This window comes from Myxocyprinus asiaticus, chromosome 10 (assembly GCF_019703515.2).
Source record: "Myxocyprinus asiaticus isolate MX2 ecotype Aquarium Trade chromosome 10, UBuf_Myxa_2, whole genome shotgun sequence".
In the NCBI taxonomy this organism is placed as follows: Eukaryota; Metazoa; Chordata; class Actinopteri; order Cypriniformes; family Catostomidae; genus Myxocyprinus; species Myxocyprinus asiaticus.
This window is the reverse complement of record NC_059353.1, coordinates 3518583-3545754: the sequence shown is the minus strand read 5'-3', so window position 1 is coordinate 3545754 and position 27172 is coordinate 3518583. Positions and strand designations below refer to the sequence as shown.

Here is a 27172-nt window from a genome sequence, read left to right as displayed (position 1 = left end):
ATGTCTTGTCACTCTCCTTGTCACATTGATGTGAAACGAATTGTTTTACCTAGTCTGAGTTACTTTAAGTCCACTGCAAAAACACTTTTCAGGTCTTCATGCTCATTTATAGCAAATATCATAAAGCTTGATGACCATTCTGAACTTTATGTACATAGTTCTCTAATGTTGGCAACTCCTTAATAAATGCCACATGTGTCCACTTTATGTTAAGGTACATTTTTATTTGTTACTAATATTGAATAAGTATTATTAAGCATTTATTACATGTGAGGTCAAATGGCTCAGAATTTGCATGTATTGCATGAAAATTGCCCTTTTATACATGGTTTTATAACCGTATATTAATGATTTACAATGCATTTGTAAACGACTTATTAGTCATTAATGATCACCTTTATAATCACCATCACACATTATACCAAAATCCACTTAAAGGTCGATCAAGGCCATGTTTTACCATTGATGAAACATAGTTTGAAGAAGTTTCAGCTATCACAATTTCAAGTAGTCAAAATCGCCCCTAATTCAAGAATCAGCAATATATCATTTCAAAGGTGGTAATGGTGAACTCTGATGTTCAAAAAATGCATTTGTTTTGCAGACTGTGTAAAAAAAAAGTCGCTTTTTCAGGGTTATATACTGTAACTTAATATTTGGTACTAACTGCATCTGGATCTACCAACTCAACACAGTTTCCAATATCTCACCAAGCTAGGAAGGTTGACTAGACACAAAGCTGCAATCGTGAGTCACGAGTGCTCTTCTTGCATGTGCACACATCCATGAGTAATGGAAAGCATCTTCCAGCAAGACAGTGTGTGTGTACTGAATTGAGTCTGTATTTGGTGTTATCGATACTGTAGAAAGACAAGTATAATTCATTTATATATTTTACTTAATATTAAAATATATTGTTAAAATATAATATGTTTTAGTATCAACTTGATACCGAAGCACTGGTCATCACTTCAAGATGATAAAAATATTCAGGGCTTTTACGGAAAACATTCGTGGCTAAAGCTCCGGTAGCCCAGCCCTAGCGGCGCCAATGGCTCGACCAGCGTTCCAAACAGTGTAAATCCTTTAAAAGGTCCTACAGCTGATATGAGTGTTTTAATGCAGAATTTTATCAACAAGTGGATTATTCTTAATTAGGTGACAGCACAGCAAACTTCCCAGGAAACCTTGCTGATTGTACACAGTAATCTGTCAATTTTCCAACTAAAACACACAGTGCTCTGACCCCAAAGACGTCTCCTTTTTTAAACATGCCTATCTAAAAGGATTCCTTATCGTCTGCTAAAACAAACCATTTGACATGTTTTCATGTGTCGTAATAAAAGTCCTGTTATCCGCCCTGAGTTTGTTTGATTCATGATGTGTGCTGTCAAATGAATAACAAACCCCCATCATTAATAATGTGTATGTGTAAAGTTCATGAATGAATAGTGGAGGATTATGTGTAATGATTTTATATCCTCCTGTCTCTGCAGATGTTTGACTGGATCAGTCACAATAAGGAGTTGTTTCTTCAGAGTCACACAGAGATTGGTTTGAGTTACCAGCACGCTGTGGAGCTGCAGACACAACACAACCACTTTGCCATGAACTCTATGGTACGTCAATCAATGGTGATGTCACATATCACTTTCTGATGATATGATCAATCTTTAACACAGGTGTTTTTACAGATTCTGTTTAATGGTGGTGTAAAATTTCCCTATCCTTTTATTTAAAGTTTTATCATCTTTTATCCCCATGTCATTTTGACACATAAGACATTCTTGTTGCAATCAAATTTTTACCTCTATTGAGCGCAACAGTGCCCGCCCACTTTTCCAGCCATTTTTGTTCCGGAAATATTTTTTCCCATTAATTGTCTCCATAGGGATTTCATAAAATGCTTCATAAAAGATGTGCTGTTGTACTTAACGTCTTTAATGAGGGAATGAACTACAATACCATGAAGCACTGCGAATGCTTTTTTGAATTGTAGGCGGTCACTGTAGAGCTCTTTTGGTGCCATTTGTTGGCTGCGATTCTCTAATTCATCATGGGTAGTGTAGTTCTTTGGCAGGAATTAGATTATTAAACACTTTTTTTTTTTTATGGAGTTGAAATAATGTGGATTTATGGCTTCAACAGAAGCATGTACCATCGATGAACAACCTCACGGTATTTCTGTCTTTAAAGTTATAAGTTATTGTTAATGATCAATTTCCTAATGGAAAAATGACTGGGATTTTTACTTTCAGATCCAGAATGCTGTGCTCAGATTTTGTCTGTATATGAATGTATTTCTGGCCTAGCTACTATATTTTTGGTGATGTAATTGTTAAAAAATGTCAAAGATTTTTGAAATGGTGAAAAAGGCCACTAGCACAGATTTAACACCAAACAATATGGCTGCTTTCAAACTCTCTCCTCGTCTTCTATAGGTTGGACAAATAAGTAGCTCTGTATAAAACCATAACATTGCCACTAACAAGGGTCTAATGTAAGCAGTCTTATTTCATGAAATTTGCAAAATTTGCAATTTTGCAGATTCTGAGGTGAAATGTCCACTGTGTTGCGCTAAAAGCAAGTAAAGTCTTTATTTTAAATGTTATACATTTCTATGTTATAAATGAAGAAAACCTACCTACCTACCCTAATCCTTAAACCTAAACCTAACAGATAGTGTCATAAAAAGCAAATTTCAGTTGAAAAAGTGATTGCTGAAGTACCATATCATTTTGTGGTGCTTCTATAACACTTTTAGCTCACATGTCGACTCACTTGCTCTTCAGGACTCATACTCCGGTCATACACACAATTTGATCACACGTGAACAAGCGTGTAAATGTACTTGGTTATGTAACGCAAATGTTAAAATGGCCTTACAAGTCATGCACTATAGTAAAAGTGTGAGGAATAGGGTGAAAAGTGAGTGTTTATGAACCAATAATCTGCAGATTTACTTGTGATTTGTGCTGGTCTCATAGAACCACATTGCTATTACTACATTTTTGCAAAAATGAATTTAACCTGCCTCGTTCTACGTATCACTGCAGTTTCCTGGTGAAATGAACACCGGAAGCGCTACAACGAGTTTTATTCACTTTCACACAAATCACGGTTAAAATGGCAGATTATTATTTAATAATTAATTATTATAGCCTGTGTTAATAATAATGATTTATTTTTGCTCTGTACCCCACACAATATTACCTTATAACAATATTACTGAAACACTTTTACTATAATGGCTGATTTTAAAAAAGATGACACATTTTGACGCTTGCATTACATAGCCAACTACATTTGCAAGCTTACTCAAGCATAACTAACTTGCCTGGTGGAGCAACTGATAGAGCATTGTCCTTAAAAACAGAAGACCGACGTTCGAGTCTATAGAAGCACCACGTAATGATGTGGATCCTTTAACTATTGCGCTTTTCATCTCACATTTGCTTTATGACACTATCAGTTAGGTTTGCGTGTAGGATTTAGGGTAGGGGCATTGGTTTTGTTTATTTAAAACTACAAAAACAGATGAAGGTTTTAAGGTTAATGTTCTATCAACTCACATTTGCTCTTTATGACACTACTGATTGAAGATTTAGGTCATGAGATCAGGCTGGATTTGTGTGAGAGGAAATAAAAGTCATTGTTGTTGTAGCTCCTCTAGTGTTCATTTCACCAGGAAACTGCCACGAAACATACAACGATCCAATGTAAAAATCATTTTGCAAAAATGTAGTATAGTAACGTGTTCCTCTGAGACCATTCTCGTTATTGCTGTTATTTCACGTTTTTTATCCCAACATGAAATCTGCTTTATACCTCATTAAGCTTTGATTTTGATAGCGGTTCATTTGTGCTCATGGGGTCTTCAGGCTGATGTGGAATTTGAAGCTGAAGGAATGGAGACATGGATTGAGACACCAGGAAGATGAAAATGTGTGACCTGTGTGAATGACTATTGCTTTCTGTTCACTTTTATCTGTGCTAATCATCTGTCATTGCTTAGTAAGAACACAGCTCATTAAAAACAGAGGCAGAGTTTATGTTCGGATTCATTTGGATCATTAAATCTTATATATTAAAAGCTTCCCCCCTTTAGTCCTCCCTACTTATGTAACAGCTCTAGTTTCTCTAATTATGAGAGAAAGATGGGGGTTTTTTCGACACATTGCACCTTGAATTCTCACTAGTCTATAACATTCTATAAGAACAGTTCACCCAAAAATGAAAATGTTGTCAATATTCACTCACACTCTTGTAATTTCAACACTTTATGATATTCTTTCTTTTATGAAACACAACAAGATCATTTTTTAAAGAATGTTCACACTGCTTTTAAACATACAATGAAGGCATAAACTGACAAGCCACTGTCAAACTCTTAAAAGGACAAATACATGAATTAATAAAGTAACATAAAAGTAGTCCATATGACTTCCAGATGACTAAAATTCCAAGTCGTCTGAAGCCATACTATAGCTTTTTGTGAGAATAGGCTAAAATGTAAGATGTTATGCATTGAAAATCATCCTCTACAACAGTGGTTTTCAAACCTGTCCTGGAGGCCCCCCAACACTACACATTTTGGAGTCTCCTCAATCAAACACACCTGATTCAACTCATCAGCTCGTTAGTGGAGACTCCAAGACTTAAATTGGGTGTGTCAGAAAAGGGCGACATGCAAAATGTGTAGTGCTGGGGGGCCTCCGGGACAGGTTTGAGAACCACTGCTCTACAACACAGTCTCATGACAACTTGTAATAATTCGTACCAGATGGTGAAATCATACAACCTAGTCTCATAGAATGTATATTACTATAACTCATTTTTGCAAAACGAGTTTTACGTGACACGCTCTATGTTCCCTGGTGAAATGTACACTAGAGGCTCTACAACAACTGTGCATTTTATTCACTTTCACACAAGTCATGAATGGGTGATTATGACTTTATACACACTTATTTTTCGCTCTATTACTCACATCCTGCTATGTTATGATATCGAAACCCTTTTCCTCTAACGCATCTTTTGAAAAACGATACATTTTAACGCTTGTATAACTAGGGTGACCATATTCTGGTTTTCCAAAAAGAGGACACCTCTAGACGGGGGGAATTGGGGTTGGGTGGAATAATTGGGTTCAAAACAGTGTTACTTTGAATGCAAACTTTAATACAGTGAAAAAGGCACTCTATTAGCATAACATAAATATATATATAAATAAATACAAATTTCCAACATTCTTTTGAATGTCCATGTACTAAAATAAAATATTTGATGCCATGAGTGCACATTCATTTACTATTACTATTATTTTGAATGGCTATGGAAAATGAAGCTATGTGATAACAATTTTACCTGGTCGCAAAAAGTAGTCCGTTAATTTACCTGATGAACTTTCACCTTTTGCTGACCCTTTATGCTTTAAGCTAATGTGTGCTTCTGAATCACTTGCACCTTTATTAGCAACTGACACATAAGTGCCAGCTTTACATGTCATACATTTACATGTAAATTTGCACTTTCGTTTGGGCATTGTTTCCACTCAGCTGTCATTTGCTGCTACAGTCAAGCAACTGTTTGATGCTGAACACAACAACACTTCACGCGTTCTCGGAGAGATTGACAGGCAGGAAGTTGGCCAATAGTTGCTGCAAGCCTCTTATAATTGACCAATTGGTGTGCGCAAAGGTGGGACTTACAAACAGGAATTAAAGCAATGCAAATATGCGCGCACACACAGTGAAGTATGAGACCAGATGCACATCATAATGCAACTAAAGCCGAATCCCGGACATTTTCGCAAATTTAGAAATCCAGGCCAGACGATTTTTTAAGGTCCGAAAAAGAGGACATTTCCGGAAAAAAGAGGACGTATGGTCACCCTACCATAACAGACCCACCTACATTTACACACTTATTCCAATGTGATTAACTTCTGCAGTAGCTCACCTGATAGAGTGTTGGAATTTCGACTCGGACTGAGGCTTGAGCCCAGACGAGCACACAAGCTGACACGTGACACGAGAGTGTCATAGAAGCAACACAAAATGACTTGGTTGCTTCAGAAAATGTGCTTTTCATGTCGCATTTGCTTTTAGAACACTCTAGGTTAGGTTTATGTTAGGAAGTTACATTTTACTCATTAAAACCTCCATTTAACATTTACCTTAAAAACCTTTTCTAACTACGACACCAGTTCACTGGGAAACTGCAGCCAAATGTGTAATAAAGCACATAATTTTGTTTTGCAAAAATGTTGCCACGGTCACATATTTTTATAAAATCAGGATAAAATCATAAGATATCGTACATCTTGGCTCGGATGAAAAGGTACATCTTTAATTTCCATAGAGACCAACTAATCAACAAACAGAATTTCAAATCGATACAATACAGGCATCAAATTTTAGCTAGCCTTTTATCCAACATTTTATTTTAAGAAATAAAAGACTGTGAACAAATGTGGTTACACATTCCATATTTGTTTATGCAAAACAAATGACTGATGTATGTCAGTAACCTGTAATACGGTTCCCTTGATGTTTTCTTTTTCCTTGGTACACAACAATTACTTTCCTATTAAAATCATGTTTTATGTTTAGGGTAAGGGGTTACGCTTTATGGTTAGATTTAAGTTTGGGTCAGGTGTTAAACATAGAAAACAATAATGAAAACAGCCAACTCGTACGATTTCTTACAATCTCGTATTAATTATCACGACTTGTCATGTGACCGGGTTGTCATAACTCTCAAATATCATTCAAATTTACATCACCAAGCCTTTTGATGTCAATGATACAAAATGCCAGTGGACTTGGAATGTAAAGCATGACTACTTTTCTGAACCTTTTTGGAGCTTGACAGGCCATGGTCACTATGCTTTTATTTTATGTAAAAGAGCGGTGTGAACATTCTTTAAAATATCTCCTTTCCCTCTATCAAAACCTCTGCAAAGACAATCCAATTACTGTTGCCCGGATGTCACACTGCTCTCTGATCATGTTTCTCAGAATGCATATGTGAACATAAACCGCATCATGTCGGTAGCGTCGCGGCTGTCGGAGGCGGGTCACTACGCATCACAGCAGATCAAACAGATCAGCACGCAGCTCGATCAGGAGTGGAAGAGTTTCGCCGCCGCTCTCGATGAACGCAGCACCATCCTCGCCATGTCTGCTGTCTTCCATCAGAAATCTGAACAGGTACCGCACCTCTCTCATTTACTCAACATTTATTTCGCTATAGAACTTATATTGAATTGAATGATGGAGTTATTTGTAAGGGTCTGTATCTCTCTGTGTTCAGTTTCTGTCCGGTGTGGAAGCATGGTGTAAGATGTGCAGTGAAGGTGGTTTGCCAACTGAGATGCAGGATCTGGAATTGGCCATTCACCATCATCAGACGCTCTATGAACAGGTCACACAGGCATATACGGAGGTGAGAAAACAGCACTTGTTTCCTCAGACTCAGGTGTGATTCATTGGTTCTTTCACACCAATAAAACATACCGAATTCTGATTTCAGCTGATATATTGTTGGTCAAGATTCATTTATAATCTGATAGTAAACATGCACATTAAATATATAACTGTGTCAAAATCTATCAGGTGCATCAAATGTAAATTTCACTTCAGTAGGAACTGTGCAACATCGATGCACACCAGTCAGTCACAGAAAGCAGTCTTAATGGGTCATTTCAAAAACTGAGCAGCAAAGCACTATGCTTTCTTCAAAAATGAGCATTTATCTGAACTCAAACAAATCAGAGAGCCAACCATAATTAAGCTGAAGACACAACAGGAAAACAATGTCCCAGTGTAATTGTGCTACCTTTGTTCCACCCAAGCTGCCTTGTGTATGATTGGATATTTATATGCATGTTTTCAAACTCTCCAGCCTTTGACCCATACAACTATTTAAAGATCTGACACTGGAGAAAGTGCAGATTATGTTTAAAGCTGCATTTACATCAGTTTCACACAAACATACTGTATGTAAATTCTGCTTGACTGTATGATATCTGTGCACTCATGGCTAGAAATTCTCATGTAATGTAGTCAGATTCTTCTTGTTTTGAACTGATTGCTTTTACAGTTTTCAGAATGGCCATTTTCAGATTGGCAAGCGCTTTTGTGACCTTGAAAAAGAAATTACAAAGCATGTAGGCCTTTTTGTATTCTAAGTAAATACAGTGGTATTTATAATGGTATAAACATTGTAATACATTGTATAAGTATTATACATTATAATACAGGTATTATAAATAATGTTTCGTGTTATGCAAGTTTTATATATATAATCTATAGCACATTAAATTTTGTGTTGATTATGTGTTTTAATGCAAAATACTCGATTCACGAATCACGATTAATCACATACTTTTTCGTAGTTAATCGCAATTAATTACAGATTTTGAAAGTGCTGAAATTTGTCTCTAAATATACATTTTTTCCTGTCAAATGCATTTATTTCCTTCTTAGGAAAGAAAACAAAATAATATGTAACAGTATAATGCTTTATTAACATTTTCCAAACAAAGCCTTCCACAGTATAAAGATAGAAATGCACTAAAATATCACCAATTCAAGTAATATTAAATGTTTCCTAAAATCTACATGAGAATTTGACTAATTGAAAGAACTAGTTTCCCCATAGGTTGCATATTCATTGCAGTGGGCATTAAATCTCTTAAACTCTCATCCTCTGCAATATTAATCTGCCGGTAGACTAAGACTATCCGCTTTGTTAAAGTAATTGTGAAGCCGTGTTCATGATTCGCATCAGGGCGTCAACGCCAGTGTCAAACGGCGCTTTGAACTCCACATGAAAAGCGCTTGCAGACAAAAACTTCTAATTGTGCGTTTTGGTGATAATTAAGACTTGGCATGCTTCTGTGGTCATTTAAATGTCCCTCACATAGGCTGAAAAATGTTCCATCTAGGCTTGTTTTGTACCACAAATAGCACTAAGAGCTACTTTCCCCATCACTTTATCACTGACAATGAATCACTGCTGTGTGTGTTTGTGGTGTGTGCATCAGTGTAATGACTCTGGGTGGACACATCGCAAAGGTTCCGCCAGTGTTTATGCTGGTTTATGCTGTATGAACAGTTATGCGTTGATCGCAATTAAGAAATGCATTAACGCATTAATTTTGACAGCTCTACTATGTAATACTTTATAGAAAGTCTTATCAAAAGTAAATACAAAATGTAAAGGTTTTGGATACATTGGCTGTATCTAAAAATTCAGTTAACTGGGTTTGGATCACACTTTACTCTCTCTCTGTGTACAGGTGAGTCAGGATGGTAAAGCTCTGCTGGATGTTCTTCAGCGTCCATTAAGTCCTGGTAATGCAGAGTCTCTGACAGCCACAGCCAACTACTCTAAAGCCGTGCACTGCATCCTGGACGTGGTGCATGAGGTGTTGCATCATCAGAGGCGACTGGAGAACATCTGGCAGCACCGCAAGGTCCGTCTGCATCAAAGACTGCAGCTCTGCGTCTTCCAGCAGGATGTCCAGCAGGTACAGAAGCTCACACATGTGTCTGCATGCTCTCTCAGGACAGTGGTCACTCTGACAGAATGGCACTGCTCTACACTCTAGCAAGCTGCCTACCTAGATAGCAGTTGTAAGCATCATTGGTACAAAGGCTATTCCAAACAGTTTGCAGCAAAAATACTGTGTGCTGCCTTATAAGAGAGCCCATTTTGGTCAAAATCTAAAGCAGTGTTGAGCATATTCTTCAAGGAGAAAATGTTCAATCCAACATGGCATAATTATATTTAATTAAATACTGATAAATATTGAAATAAAGTAGTTTAATCTCATTTTAAAAAATGTTTTGTTTTTTTGTTTTGTTGTTTTACCCAGTATTTGTGTGTGCGTCTTAGAGTATAGCATCATTAGCTTAGCATCATGCTAATTTTAGACACAATTGGAATCATTTGTTAGCATCAGTCGAGTATTTTGTGGGATTATTGTAAAGAATAATTTTTTTGTCCAGTGTGAGTTATTGTTAGTTGCTGTCCGTGAGGAGTGTTTTATATCTGTCACGATGTCATCTTACAAGTTAGCTGTCTATGTAGACAGTAAAGAAGCTCACTAGGATTTGTAAAAGAGCCCGTGTCATGACATTATCTTGTTCTGGCAGGTTTTGGCTGAGACGTGGTTTAACTCTGCAGGTTTGGGAATTACCAACAATGCATTCACTCCCTTGACACACTAACAAAACAGACTGATCATACTGTGAATTTGGCAACTGTAGGTCAAAAGTTCTGCTGCAAAATATAAAATTCATATCACTAACCCCAGTGCCCAAAGCTGGAAGTGTTGTTGAGGTGAAATGTCCACAGCGTGGCACCAAAAGTGAGTTGTGTTTTTAGTTGTAAATGATGTATTACAGTCAACAGGAATGCATATTTTATTAACTCTACCCCCTAAGCCAAACCCCAACCCTAAACCTAGTGGAGTAAAAATGTCATTTTAATAGGAAAATGCAACCTCCGAATCACACTCGCCATTGTTTTTGTTAACACAAGTACTTCCTGGTTCCTATGGATTCAAAACACTTGTCTCAACATAAACGCACTCATTTATTGGTTTCCATGGGACCAGAACCCGTGTATCAGAGTGAACGCGATTACTTCCTGGTTTCCATGAAACCAGAATTTGCGTCTCGGAATGAACATGATTGCTTCCTGGTTTCCATGGGACCAGAACCCGATCCTTGGAGTGAATGTGATTACTTCCTGGTTTCTGTGGGACCAGAACCCGATCCTTGGAGTGAATGTGATTACTTCCTGGTTTCCATGGGACAAGAACCCGATCCTTGAAGTGAACGTGATTACTTCCTGGTTTCCATGGGATCTGAACCTGTGTCTTGGGTGAACGTGATTACGTCCTAATTTCCATTTGACCAGAACACGTGTCTCATAGTGAATGTGATTACTTCCTTGTTTCCATGGGACAGAACCGTGTCTTGGAGTGATTGCGATTACTTACCAATTTCTGTGGGACCATAACCCGTGTCTCGTACTGAACATGATTAATTCCTTTTTTTCCATAGGAAGTTGTAATAGCCCGTATTAACTCATCTCATACAGAAAATAAACAGTGATACAGTAGCAAAAAATAGAAAGTACTCGAACTGTCTCAGAGAGAAGGTGATTACTTCCTGGTGTCAATGGGACCAGTGCCCGTATCTTGGAGCAAACACGATTGCTTCTTGGTTTCCATAATACCAGAAACCGTATCTCGGAGGGAAGATAATTACTTAATGGTTTCAATGGGACCAGAATCTGTGTCTCGAAGTAAACGCTAGTACTTTGCAATTACTCAAGCAGGAAACACTTCAAACCTGAAGCACCATCTCTGCGAGCATCATCCCATGGAATTCACGGAATGAAAGTAAAATACAGTTGTGGCAGACAGGTCTCTTGTTCATCAGAAAGGAGGAAGCGGGAACCAGGTTATCAACCAAAAAGACTTTTAATAAACAAACACAACATGAAACTGCTTTTCAGCATAACCAAATGCACACACACACAAGACTGCTGCGTGCGTCTCTCTCTCGAACTGGCGTCTCTGGCTCCTCCTTATCTCTCTCCTGCTGATTGAGGCAACTCAGCACCAGGCGTCCATTGTCACGGCTCGGCCACACCCTCCTCCTCGTCACAACAGTATATAGGATAGTAAATTTATCGACCATTTTATGAAAAAAACACCAGATACATCACAGTTTTAAATGATTTGTGCTTTCTATCACACTCAGAAATGCAGAAAACTGATTTTAAGCACTTATATAACTTTACGATGGGCAGTCTGTTTGTTCATGCGTTTATGCTGCCTTCACATGCTATCAGAGTTATTGTAAATGCAAGTTTCCTACTTGAAAGTTGCAGATGAACTGCTCCTAAAGTGGTATTTACAACTTGAAAAATTTTGAAGCCAGAGTTTCCGAGTTGGAAGGAGACGTGCATTTAAACATGGAAGGGGAGTGTACAGTTTCTCTAGTGAATGATAGGTTTTATCATTTTTTTTAAAATGCAGATACCTTGTTATTGCTTCCCGTTTCAGTCATGTACATTTTCGAATATTAGTAAACATTTGATGCATATTGTAAATTTTTCACACCGAAAATAGCATGTATTTTACCAAAATTCCTTTATCATCTGCAAGGCAAGTTGACTAACATGTATTACGGTATCAGAATAAGAGTTCCCCAAGAAATGTGCAAGAATTATTCTGATTGCCTCCATATTCCCTTTTCTATCTGACAATAAAGCACTTGAACATGACATACTCCTAATTACAACTTTAGGCTTACACTGTGTTTATTACTAATAATATGTTTTAATTGTAAAGTACTAAATAGGGTATACAAAGTGCTTTAGGCATACTTCCTGATTTCTGTAGGACCAGAACCTGTGTCTCAACATGAACATGATTACTTCCTGGTTTCCATGGGCCCAGAATCTGTGTCTTGGAGAGAACACCTTTGCTTCCTTTTTTCCGTTGGTCCAGAAGTTGTAATAACCCGTGTTAACCTGTGCCATACAAAAAATGGACAGTGATACTGTAGCAGAAAACAGACTTTACTGGAGAATAGAAACACCAATAAATACATTTTCTCAGTAGATATTGTTTAGAATCAAACTAAATTACAATTAGCTATAAATATTAAACAGCTAATAATATTAGCAATGCACCTTAATACTGTGTTTACATAATATTGTGGTATTTTTTGTTATGGTTATCATACCATGAAAATCTCATAGCATTACAAACCTATTCCAGTTATACAGTATATGCCTCTGCTTTACCAGATTGATTAACTTACATATAAATTAACTTTTAAGTTCTGCTTAACTACACAAATTTCATGTTACTTTTTTGTAAATGTGCTATAATTCATCCATATTTTAAAAGTGTAGAGTTTTGAATGAGGAAATTTGTCAACAGTTGACTGTAAATTTAGAGTTGTACAGTATTATACACAGTGAGTATTTTCAGTGTTGGATTTGAGCCCAGAGAAGCAGTTACTGTAATATCACTCCATTAGACATTTCAGCAGTTCTGTGGCAGCTCTGGGCCTGTATTCAGCTCAGGGTTTATCAGGCCAGGGTCAGCTTTGCAGAAAAGCCAACATGGCCAAATCAAGATCTGTACCAGAACCAAAGAGCTAATGAGCTACAAGGCCAAATCCAGGCTAGCCATAGGCCAAACTAAGGGAAGAAAGCAGCACAGCTAATACAGAGAACATTTAAAGAACCTTTATTTTGCCATAGCATAGTTATTTCATGTATTTTTCAGGTCATTTAGTTTCAGGCATGCCAGTAATGTTCATACATGATTTGTTGCTATGTTTCTGTTCACTCATTCCTTTGTATAATATAAATCATTTAATTTGCCTTTTGCATTGAGAGGATTGTTTTGAGCTGATCTGACTTGCTGATTGGCTTTATAAAGCAACACCCACAGATTTTCTAAAGCGCATGAAACTCGATCACTGTAGTGAAACCATGGTAAATTTTCGAAAGGGGTGGATAAAAGTATTGCGAGGGAATGCAAAGCTATTAAAGAAAATAAATTGAAGAAAATAAATCGCCTCCCTGTCCTCTAAGGGGCTCATTTTAACAATCCAAATGAGTCTCTGTTTTGTTACACAATACTTTTGTTGTCCTGTGTCACTATAACAATGCTGATATCATAATGAAGAAAAATGTGCCATTAAATGGTTGAAATTGGTGAAGAAATGCCTTAAAGGAATAGCTCACCAAAAAATGAAAATTCTCTCATGATGGACTCACCTTTAAGCTATCCCAGGTGTTTATTTCTTTCTGTCTTCAGTAGAACTAAAATGAAGATTTTTGTTAGCACATTCATTTCATTTTTGTCCATACATAGCAAGTAAACAGGTGCCATCAGTCTGCTGGCTAATTGATGGTCCAAAAGTCAAATTTAGGCAGCATAAAAGTAATCCACATGACTCGATCAATGAATGTCTTCTGAAGCAAACCGACAGGTTGTGTAAAAATAAATCGATAATCAAAACTTTATTCACTTTTATAAAATGCCTCCTTCTAGCATTTGACACATCATGGAGCTGTCACGTGACGCAAACGTGATGGCACATTCACGCGTGAGGTGTCGGAAGTGCACACTTTGATTACAGCAGAGGAGTGAACGACACGTGAGAGTTAGGTCATTTCAAACAGCGTGCCAGCGCTGCCCGGAAGTAACGATTTAAAGTTAAAAACATTTTAATAAACGATTTGCATCAGAAGACATTAATTAATCAACTGGAGTTGTCTGGATTACTTTTATGCTGCCTAAATTTGCCTTTTGTACCGTCAAACAGCCAGCAGCCTGATGGCACCCACTGAACGTTATGAACTTTACACTTATATAGAGCTTTTCTGACTCTACACTCAAAGCCCTTTACAAAGTGAACAGGGGACACTCCTCAAACACCACCAGTGTGCAGCATGATGAGACGGCAACCATAGTGCGCCAGTATGCTCACCACACACCAGCTGTTGGTGGAGAGGATAGAGTAGAGTGATACAGCCAATTAATGGAGGGGGATTATTAGGAGGCCATGATTGATAAGGGCCAATGGGGGGAATTTTTAATGACCACAGAGAGTCAGGACCTCGGTTTAACGTCTCATCTGAAGGACGGAATTCACTTGCATTGTATGGACAAACAGAGCTGAAATGTGCTAATAAAATTCTTCATTCTGGTTCTGCTGAAGAAGGAAAGACTGTGGCAGACAAGCCTCTCGTTCATCGGGAAAGGAGGAAGCAGCAACCAGATTAACATTCAAAAAGACTTTAATTCAACATAAAACACTGAACTGAAACATAACAAAAGCGCACATACAAAACACTGCTGCGTGCGTCTCTCTCTCTCTCTCTCTCTCTCTCTCTCTCTCTCTCTCTCTCTCTCTCTCTCTCTCTGGCATCCCCAGTTCCTCCTTTTATCTCTCTACTGCTGATTGGGCAACTCAGCGCCGGGCGTGAATCCTCTTGGCCCAGCCACACCCACCTCCTTGTCACATACCCCCACCGCCCAATTCCGGTCTGACATACTCCCTCTCCTTCATGAAGGGGAGGAGTTGCCCCTTTGGCCATTCCGTCACCAGCTGGTCTTCCCCGCCTCCTGGGTACCTGGGTAGGATGAGAGGAGGGGAGGGGAGAGAGAAAGATAGTGGGAGAGACAGAGAGAGAGAGTAAAGAGAGAGAGAAAAAAAAGAAAACGGTTCCTGACAATGCCACCATTCGGTCCTCAGCCAGCTGTCCAGCGATCCTCCGCGATGCCGGCCGATGGCACTGGATTCCGCCTCCTGGTGGCCAGCAGCGGCTCCTCCGTCCCCTGGTGGACGGCAGCGGTTCCTCTGCCTCCCGGCGGATGGCAGCGGGTCCTCTGTCCCCTGGTGGACGGCAACAGCTCCACCGCTTCCTTTCATTTTTGGGTGAACTAATTCTTGAAGTTGCTTGGCATAATCTTTTGTTATTATTGTTATATATTCTGTTACTATCTATTATTATTATTATTATTATTATTATTATTATTTCTTAAAACCAATAAGACCTAGAGAAGCAGTTTTGTTTTAAACTGTTATTAAAGGGGACATTATGCCCCTTTTCACACAATGTAATATAAATCTCAGGTGTCCCCAGAATGTGTCTGTCAAGTTTCAGCTCAATATACCTCACAGATCGTTTATTCTACCATGCCTTTATACCCCTGTTTTGTAGCCCTGTTCCAAACGGGCTGTTTTAGTGTCTGTAGCTTTAAATGCAAAGGAGCTGCTGCTCCTCACACCCCTTTCTGGAAGTGTGCTGTGCCTTTCCTGCTGGTACCATGAAAAACATCTATAGTTTTTGAAATTACCACTATCTTTTCATAATCATTTTGAAATAATGACCGGTTTTATTACATGGAAAATCTTCATTGCATGACCACTCAAGCGGGACTGTGGAGGACGCCAGTCAGTTTATATCGTAACCGAAACAGAGCTACAGCTTCAATGTTATGAAATTAGCACAAGCGGGGAGATAAATATGGCGGACTGTGCGCTGATCGCTCAGGTTTTAATGAGGGTGGATCTAAGCTACTCGGGCAGATCTCTTCGCCAGCTGTGGGCGGTACCTTTCCCCTTTTGACGTCATAAGGGGCTGCAAACCTGAACGGCTCGTTTGGAGACACTGTTTTTTATTGATGTGTAAAGGAAAGAAATGAGGGGATGGTCTTTTACCATATTTTGTGGTTGTCTACACACACTGGGGACACATAATTATGTTCAATGGATTTTGGAAAAAGTGGATTTTGCATAATATGTCCCCTTTAAAAAAAATGTATAATACTAATAAAAAAAATTTTTTAAACATTTGCCTGCCAAATCAAAGTCAGTCCAACATGCAGGAGGTTTTTTGTTTTATTTTTATTTTTTTTTATTTTTTTTGGTCATGTGACAAGAAAACCATAAAACAGGAAATTATATCACAGAGAGGACACCTTTAGACACTCAAGCTTTTATGATATTGCAAGATTAGTTCAGGTTGTGGAGTAACCCATGATACTTGATATTTGTAACATGATATTTGATATTACATGATGTAGTACATGATATTTGAAAAAATAAAATAAAATCTTTATACCTTGAATATTTTTTTTTTATAATGATCATGATAATAATATGTACACTCAGATGTATTCAAGTTATAAATAACTGTATATTATTATTATATTTTTATTGATGGTTCTACTACTTCACTTTTTAATGTGTTAAATTAAGCAACCTGGTCTCATAGAATCATGTTACTTTACCTATATTTTTGCAAAATTATTTTTACTTGGCTCGAACATATCGCCGCAGTTTCCTGTTGAAATGAACACTAGAGGCATTACAGCAACAATTACTTTTATTCCCTTTCACACTTACTTTTCACCCTTTCCCTCACACAATACTGATGACATCTAAACACTTTTACTATAGCGTATGACTTGCAAGGCAATACATTTTAACGTTTGCATTACATAACCAACTACATTTACGCGCTTGTTCAAGTGTGATCAAATCGCTTGGTTTTTCAACTGATAGAGCATTGAACTTACTATTTAAAAGACCGGAGTACGAGTCCTGAGGAGCACAAGAGTCATCACATGAGCCGAAAGTGTCAGAGAGATGCACCACAGAATGACGTGGTTGCTTCAGCAATTGTTTTTCATCGCACATTTGCTTTTATGACACTATCGGTTAGGATTAGTTTTAAGGTAGGGAAGTAGGTTTTGTTGGTTTAAAACTCGATAGGTCATTAACAGGGTTGGGGAGTAACAGAATACATGTAACGGGATTACGTATTTAAAATACAAAATATAAGTAACTATTCCACTACAGTTACAATTTAAATCATTGGTAATCAGAATACAGTTACATTCAAAAAGTATTTTGATTACTGAAGAGATTACTTTGCATTTTATTGTCATTTGTTTCATTTAATATTTAGTCCTTTCAGATGGAAACATTTATACATATAAATGATGTGATCCAAAGTGCATTTGAACAGCGGTGAAACACTTTCTTATGATGTGTTACATTCATACGAGCAGACAGAGAAGTAAGTTTGAAGTAAGTTTGGAGCAGAAGAAATAGAAATAAACCTTGTGTAAATTTTCATGTGAACATTTAGCATTATGCTAACCTAAAATGCTATTTTTAGCCATTTTACATGTACCTGTTACAAGGCATGATCATATTTTTTTTTTTTATATCAAGAAAATCCATGTTAGATCAAAAAAATATTTCTCTCTCTAGTAAGACCTTTGATATTTGGGCAAATATCTTATTCTTGATGAGAATTTTTGTATTGTTTTTCTGTAAAAATATCTTAATAATTCTTCAAACAAGATCAGTTTGCTTTATCTTGTTTTAAAAGCAACACTGCATAAGATATTTAGGTTTTTCAGAGAATGTGTATTTTGTCTTACTGTACTGGCAGAGTTTTTATAGTCAAAACAAGTGAAAAAATCTACCAGTGCTGAAGAAGTAATCCAAAGTATTTAGAATACGTTACTGACCTTGAGTAATCTAATGAAATACGTTACAAATGACATTTTACAGCATGTATTCTGTAATCTGTAGTGGAATACATTTCAAAAATAACCCTCCCAACTCTGATCACTAACCTTAAAATCCTCATCTGTTTATTGCCACACAGTGGTCATTTCACCCCGGAACCGCCTCGATACATGTGATGAACCACGTAGTATCATTTTGCAAAACTGTCGCCACAGTCACGTATTTTCATGAGATCAGGATGAAATTAAAGCTTTTGTTAAACATATTATAAAAGCTTTTCAAAAACCAATATTAAACTAACACAAATACAAAGATTGCACTTCTAAGAACCGGACAAATGCGTTTTAATTAGATTTTTTCTAATTAAATTTTTAATTTCTTACTTGACATTGACCCCAATATTAGCAGTTCTGAATGTTTACGAAACACCGCCTACAAGTGTATGATGTAATCTTCCTTTTGCTTAATTATTGTCATGAGTTTGATTTGCAGAAATTCACTAAGTAAACAGTCATTACATACCATCATTAATAGTCACGAACCCAGCACAGATTTCTGGAGTCAAACATCTTGAATGTCAAAATGACTGATAGTCAAACACAAAGGCCTGATTGTTTTTGCATTATGCATTTGTTTATTAAGCCAAACAGGTGTTTGTATTGATTGGTGTTAATCCGTGCCATCTGTGAACGGTTATTGTTAGCAGTCATATCCTGTGATGTACTGTAATCATTCAGCAGGGTTATATTTATCCTCTGTTAATGTGTGTATGAGAGAAGGAAGCTGTTTTTAGAACATGCAGTAGATGCTTTAATCAATGTACTAGAAACAAGCACTCTCTGACGCACTCGTTGGTATGTTTTATAATCATTGTATCATTTGAACACGCAAATATACTGTGCATATTGTTCTGTATGCTTACATTTTTCACAGGTTGACTGGGTTGTCTGAGTTACATTTATATCTGTCTGATCTGAGGATGTCATGGGAGAAATGAAGTTGTTTGTAAAATGATAAAGTAGCTTTGATTCATGTTTGGACAGAAGGCACATGTTGATTGATTACTCTCCTACTTTATGCCAATGAGAGCATGTGCAGTCACAGACACTGGGCATTATTCTGTGTTTTCTAATAAATCCATCTCTCTGTATGTCCGATCAATTGAACTGACTAAAAGAAACACAAGAATACTTGATAGATTGACATTCAGCTGTGTGTTGTGATGTTTTGTTCCTGAACTGAATGGATGTGTGTGTGTGTGTGTGTGTGTGTGTGTGTGTGTGTGTGTGTGTTCCAGGTGATTGACTGGATAGAGAATCATGGGGAGGCATTCCTCAGTAAACACACAGGTGTGGGGAAATCGCTGCACAGAGCCAGAGCCCTGCAGAAACGTCATGACGACTTTGAGGAGGTCGCACAGGTGAGACATCAGCTACATTCAATCACATTGTAAAACACAAATATTACATATCAAATATTAATATCAAAAGAATACTACACAATATCAAATGTCTTTAAGTCTCTCTGTGTTGTGGTGTTTCATCAAACAATACTGTACAGATCATGAGCATATGCATTGTTGATAGATGTTCTGCAAAGGAAATTTCATATAGCGTCAGACTTAAGGCTGAACCGTTTTCTTTCATCGTAAGGACTCTGTGCTTCTGCATCTCATGATTACCAGAATTCCATCAAATGAGCATCACAAATGGTTTGCTTTTTTTTTTGTCTGTGGAATGAGTTTAGCTATTGTTTACTATGATAATAAAGCAACCTACAAACGCCCGAGTATTATAGTTCATCATAAATACTTGACAGTAATAACTGAGTGACAGAACTATGGGTAGAGGTGTGAAAATTCACAGCAGATATGTTTTGTTGTTGTTGTGAACTCATCTCAGAGTTGTGATGGAAATATATATGATTTTTATTGCTTTGGCAGAGATCTGGTGTTTTTCAGGCAGTTGTTTCTTGGGTACACACAAGACAATGGCCAAGTAAATTTGATTGAGTGCTGAATTATATTGGAGAGCAGCCACACGAGGAAAGTTCATCCCTCAGTTCAACAGAATGGAAAATAACTGTATATGCTGATGTGCTCCCATTAATAGCTAGCATGAGTGCTGCTAATAACTATTGACATTTCACATGGTTCATTTATATGCATGGCGCAACATAAAACTTGCAGGCACCAGTCAGTTGCGTGCTTTCTACATTGCTTGCAGTTAAATGGGACACCTATATGAAGTGAAAAGTACCCACCATACATGCACGTATTCACAGTGACGTCATCGAATAGTAGCCCATCAAAGGCTGTTCATGAGCGTACACATACACAACAGAGAAGCAGGAGACCCGACATGATAGACCTACCTACCTCTTCTAGTGGAAAGTCTTTTACTTGGATAACTTCTTTGGCAAATGTAGTAGAAATATAGGGCTCCAGACTGTGACTAAATGGTCACATATTGCGACCATTTTTCCCGCAGGTGAGACTATGTTTTTTTAGAGGTCACACAGGTGTGACTACAGAGTTTGCCAGCACTCGTTGATGATGCACGTCCATTTTCTGTTTCGTATGAGAAAAGCGGAATTTAACAGCGCTAGCCACTACCCGGATCAATTATCAGCCGGCTTAATAAAAAGAGTAGTGCGAGCGCAGAGCAGTCTTACCCACGCAGCGCAAATCATTAGGCTCATTTGAGATGCCAAACGCCTCGTCTTGAAAGTAGATGAGAGTAGCCGGATGCAGTCAGGGGAGGAGTGAAATAAGTGCTGTCAAGCTGGGCAGTTCTCACTTCTTGTAGTCTTCAGCCGCTACGAGATCAAAGGCAGATATCACGTGATTCACGTTCAAGTGCTTTGTTGGTAATAAAGTGGATGCAATTTAAATGATGCTGTTTTTAAATGAAATAAGTATGATGAACAAAACTCTCAATGTTCCTGTTATTTAATTCCCCCTATAAGACGTGTCTTTCCATCCATTTTTAATTTAATAAAGACACGTATTTTAGATATTTCTGAAATATGATACCAAACACATATCCCATAAAGAGTGTTGGGAATATTCACATATAATTTATACACATAAAAACATGATATTAGAGATAAAATAAAAAAGTCAAACATTTTAGAAGAGAACAAAAAATCACGGTTGTTTAAGCCAATGAGCATTAAGCTGTGTCGTCAGCAAGTCATTTCCCATTGTGCTTGCTTGCGGAGCCACCTGGCTCTTGCGGGACATTTTTTGACATACAGTATGTCGTCATGACATCACAGCAAGTCAGACAGATTTTTAACCGGCATGCACCAGTGATTGATTCTGTGCAGAACTTGCTCATCTCAAACGAGCCTACAAACAACGCTGTGAGAAGCGTGGCGTGAGACGCAGAACTCATTTGAATTTGGCTGTGGAAAAATCCTATGAAAACCCTTAGTGTCTCTTGCCTTGGTGTTTAAACGAGTTTAAAACCATGTTTAACGGCACACCATTTTTTTTATTTTTTTTTTTTTATTAAGGACAATTTTTATTTAATTTTTTCACTGTTGCTACCAAATGAGGTGCTGGTGCCACCATGTGTAGAACTTGGTGGCACTGGTGGCACCGCTCTCATATGTTAGTCCGGAGCCCTGTGGTGACATGTACTGTATGTTCTGTTAAATAGGTTTATATTATCTATTGGTGTTTATGTTTAATAAAAAGAGTGAAAATAATTTTCTGCGTTGAGGCATTTCATTATTTGACATTTATAATTACAGCTATCAGAGCTTCTAAAGCCATTCAAGTGTCAAAAGCTCCCAGTAAATAGTAAACACACACATGACAAGGCCAACATTAATAACCCATCTATAATGATTCTAAGGTCATTTTAAGCTATTACTCCACCGACATGCAGAAATACGGATCTGCCGTGCAGGCTCGTGGACGCACACACAGCAGCACCGCTACTGAAAAAAATCCTATGGGAAACACTGAGTTGTACAAATTGGAATTTAAATCACAGTTTTTGTTGTTTTAATTTGGTCACATCTTACTGAACTTATATTTGTTAAAAAAATGCAGATAAGCTAACAGTGACATATCCACATAATTCCCCTGAGTTTAATAATCCATAACAGTGTGGGTGGCAGAGATCCGGTCTCAGTGTCATAAGAAGGGCTTGAGACAGTCTGACTCCGTCTAAACAAGCATAAGGGATTTGTTTTGGCTCAGCTATTGTTATTGTGACAGCTGCTTATCAGACTTGTAGAATCTAAGAACAGACTGATGAAGATGAAGAGAGGAGACATTATAATGAAGCCACAAACACTTGTACAGACTTTGGGCACATTCTGATGAATGGAGTTATGGATTCATTTGTTATGCGTCTTACGTGTGGATTGAGGTGTGTGTGCGGTCAAGAGCGAATCAGGAATGCATCATGTATGATGGATTTTTAGTGCCGCTGACCCTAAATCAGTTTGATAAAAACAGCCAGCTAGTTATATTGCTTTCTAGCTGAGTAGTTTATGGATTATTGGACAGTTAAAATTGAAACAATGGATACAAATATAGAAATATAAGAGCAGGTTATTGGTTGAGTAAAAAGAAAAAGATTTGTCCCTTAATAACAAACTGTAGTTTGACCGATGTGAGTGTGGTGGTCACTTTCAGCTGTATGCCTGCTCTAAGCTTCATGTCTCATCACTGAACACTGATGCCATAATCTCCTCTATTCAATACCCACTAATCACTTTGAACTACTGTGTGACCACAAACAACACAACAAATCCACAGTGATACTGGACAAGATCTGGTTTTAAGAACTATGATAAAAATAATTCATTCTATTTGTGCACTATAATCCAAGTCTTCAGAAGACATATGATAACTTTGTGCGAGGAACAGACCTCAGAATGTAACAGAACAGATGCACATTAGCCCTTGCGTGTCTTGTGACCGATTGCGACATGCCATATTCCGGGTGATGTATCCGGATGTATCTATGGAATCTATTGTATTGATGCAATATTACGCCTTTACAGAGTTGATCATGGATTTTCATCGATTAATAACTTCAATTCCACTCTCAAAAAATCCAGTTCTTCTCACATACCTTTTGTATGCCCTCAGAGAGCACTACTTTTGTAATGTCTTTTGCCATTATTGTGAGTAAAGTCATTGGCCTGTTACGTTTTTTATATTGTTGAGAAATGGTTACATTTAGGGGTAGGGATAAGGGATCTAAATATCTAAAAAAAAAAAAATGTTTCAGATGATGTCAAGATGTAAATATTACATACAAACAGCTATGAATAATGATGAGATCAGGCTGCCCAGGCATACAACAACCTATTGAACAGTCTATCCCTCAGCCTGGTTTTTATTTTATTTTATCAGTTAATCTAAATTAACTGGATTTATTCTATTCAAATATGTAATTTAAGAAATGTGGTTGATTACACCAACAAAGGTCATTTTTATCAGTTAGATCAAGTAGAAATAGATCCTTGAAGGAACGATTGCAGGTTACCACTTTTTTGTGTACTGTACATGGGAACTCCTTCAAAACTGTTTAAAAATCATCTCAGGATGTACTTTATGAAGTTGCTTGAGAACATGAAAAGAGCTCTAATCTAGACAGTGAGTGGCTAATTTGAAGAAGCTATCCAGTTGAGCAGAGTGAAATAACTCTCAAATCAGCAGGGCTTTTATCATGTGGATTCAGATAATATTTGGCAATGAAACAGATGAAATCTCTCTTGTGAGTTTAAATGTCTTAACTGTGTGTTTAATGAAAGATTAAACCCCTCTGGGTCTGTAAATGTGTTCTCATTCTCTACGGACACAGCACGTGAATTCACATGTAATTATCTCATGTTAATTAGCAGATCTGTACCTCATGTCTGACAGAGAGGAACAGTGTGTACTGGGGTGGGAATCTTTTAAAGAGACTGTCCTAGCAGCCAGTGGGCCATTATTCCTCTCTTTTTGGCCACATTTGGACCATAAGGTGATAACTGCTGGATTTCCTTAGAGTATGGACATACCCAAACTTTCAAGAACCAGAGATAGGGTGGAAAATGGTCATGAAAAACTAAATTGCACTATTTTTCTGCAACAATCTTTGACTAACATTTTGACTTCAGGCAAAGCTCCTTTAATCTTTTAATCATAACACTCAGATTTGGGTCTAGGGGCAAGTGTTGAAATTATGTCAAGATCTGTATCTCTACATTCATTCTACACTAAATGATAAAACTTTTCCTTCTCTTCTCATCTCTTTCGGATCAGAACACTTACACCAATGCTGATAAACTCCTGGAAGCGGCCGAGCAGTTGGCCCAGACGGGGGAGTGTGACCCGGAGGAGATCTATAAGGCGGCACGACAGCTGGAGGTCAGGATCCAGGACTTCGTTAGGAGAGTCGAGCAGAGAAAACTACTGCTGGACATGTCTGTCTCCTTCCACACGCACACCAAAGAGGTGAGACTGCTCACTGGCATGCATACCATCTGGATAACAGAGGAATTCTGGGAGTTTTCTCTGAGCTGTGGCAGATGTGCTACATGAACATGCTGATATGCTGTTTACCTCTCCAACTGTCAACCGGGCACTTGTGAAATGCTAAATTCTTCTGTCATGACGTAATTCATTAAATGTTTAAGGCACGTTGATGGAAGAGTCAATAGAGTGCAACAGTTGGGTTCCAGAAGTAAAAATCCTATTTATTTTTTTCCCTTATGAGAATTGATTATTAACAATAACTTATAAACCTTTCAGGACAGACCAACTATGAGTTCTGAGGTTGTTAATCAATGTCTATGTTGTTTCAACTTAATTTTTTCAAACATTGTGTTTAATAGCGCAATTGTATTGATGCTGGCGAGTCAGGAGTTGTAGAACTCAACTGCAGGGTTTAATAAGAGAATAATCCACAACAAAGTACAATGAAGCAAGAAACCAGATCAAGAAACTAAAGACAAGACACTGACAGTTATTCCTTGTAAAGACCTGCTCTACCCATGATCCCGAGGAGAGAAGTCAAACAAAGTGCACCAAAAGAGCTCTGCAGCGACCGCCCACACACATGATGTACTGTGAATGATGCAGTCGAGTTGGTCTCCATATACTCTCAAACTACTTACATACAATGGCAAGAAATAGTATGTGTATTGAAATTTGCTGTTTTTTTTGCATTAAATGGTCATAAAATGTGATCTCACCTTCATTAAAGCCACAAGTATAGATAAACACAATGTGCTTAAGCTAACAACACAACAATTATAATCTTTCTTGTCTTTATTAAACACATCCCATTAAACATTCACAGTGCTGTGGAAAAAGTAAGTGAATCCTTGGATTTAATAACTGGTCAATCCTCCTTTGGCAGCAATAACCTCAACCAAGTGTTTCCAGTAGCTGCAGATTAGACCTGCACAGCGTTCAGAAGAAATTTTGGACCATTCTTCCTTACAAAACTGCTTCAGTTCAGCCATATTTTTAGGATATCTGGTGTGAACGGCTCTCTTGAGGTCATTCCACAGCATCTCTATTGGGTTAAAGTCTGGGCTCTGACTGGGACACTCCAAAAGATGGATTTTCTTTTTTTGAAGCCATTTCATAGTGGATTTTCTGCTGATCTTCAGCTGGTACATAACCACCCTGACATTATCCTGTTGGATATCATGATAAACTTGGGAATTGATTTTTCTCTTGATGATGGCAAGCAGTCCAGAACCCGAAGCAGCAAAGTAGTCTCAAATCATGATGCTCCCTTCTCTGTACTTCACCGTTGGGATGATGTTTACATGTTGGTATGCAGTGCCCTTTTTACACCATACATAGTGCTGCATGTTCTTCCCAAACAATTCAACCTTAGTTTCATCTGTCCACAAAACATTTTCCCAGTAAATTTGTGGAGTGTCAAGATGGTCTTTGGCAAACTTGAAATGCAGTTATGCTTTAGTTGGAAAGCAGCAGCTTCCTTTGTGGTGCCCTGCCATGTACACCATGCCTGTTTAATGTTTTCCATATAATAGACTCATGAACAGAGATGTTAACCAATTCCAATGATTCCTTCAAGTCTTTAGCTATTACTGTAGGGTTATTTTTTACCTCATTGAGCATTCTGTGGTGTCCCCTTTGAGTCATCTTGACTGGATGGCCACTTTTAGGGAGAGTAGCCAAAGTACTAAATGGTCTCTGTTTATAGACAGTTTGTCTAACTGTGGACAGATGAATATCTAAGCTCTTTGAGATAACTTTTTAACCCTTTCCAGCTTTATGCAAAGCAACAATTCTTGATCATAGGTCTTCTGAGATCTCTTTTTTGCAAGGCATGGTCCACATCAGCAGATACATCTTGTGAATGGCAAACTCAAACTGTTTCAAAGTAGCTCTAACCCACACCTTCAATCTCGTTTTATTAATTGGATTCCAGGTTGGCCAACTCCTGACTATAATTAGACTAGGGTTTTACTTACTTTTTCCACAGCACTGTGAATGTTTAATGGGATGTGTTCAATAAACACATGAAATATTATAATTGTTTGTGTGTTTTTAGCTTAAGCACATTGTGTTTGTCTATACTTGTAACTGTGATGAAGATGAGATCACATTATATGACCAATTAATGAAGAAAACCAGCTAATTCCAAAGAGTTCACATACTTTTTCTTTCCGTTCTATTTGTACATATTTGAATGTTTAGCAATATACTTTAAATATATTTACTCTATGCTTACAATCAACAATTTAATAAATTGTTTTATATATTTCCATTATTTTTAATTCGATTGCATTTTTCATAATGCTTTTTGTGATTGTAGATCATTCCCTCATGAAACACGTTAGGTACACAGTCTTTTACCTTTGTCTTTTAGTCCAATTTTCAAATACATGTTGTGATTCACCTCGGAGCAGATTGGTTTTGTTCATGTCATACAACTCTTTTTTGAAGGATTTTATCCTTATGGATATTAATCCTTATGGAAAAAAATAATTGGAAAAATACTTCCGAAACTTAGATGGCTGAAAAAGTGGGCGGGCACTGTTGTGCTCTATAGTAAAAGGGCTTGACTTCAGTTATT

The 27172-nt window shown here is 37.6% G+C and overlaps 1 protein-coding gene across 2 annotated transcripts in view; it reads left to right on the top strand.

The window, feature by feature from the left end:
• LOC127446817 (kalirin-like) overlaps window positions 1-27172 on the top strand; it is a 352102-nt gene that overhangs the window by 178113 nt on the left and 146817 nt on the right. For both annotated transcript variants that reach the window (XM_051708059.1, XM_051708058.1), the window contains exons 6-11: window positions 1497-1619; window positions 7023-7214; window positions 7318-7449; window positions 9308-9538; window positions 19399-19521; window positions 24376-24567. In XM_051708059.1, the coding sequence (XP_051564019.1) occupies window positions 1497-1619; window positions 7023-7214; window positions 7318-7449; window positions 9308-9538; window positions 19399-19521; window positions 24376-24567 (993 nt within the window). The remainder of the gene's footprint in view (window positions 1-1496; window positions 1620-7022; window positions 7215-7317; window positions 7450-9307; window positions 9539-19398; window positions 19522-24375; window positions 24568-27172) is intronic.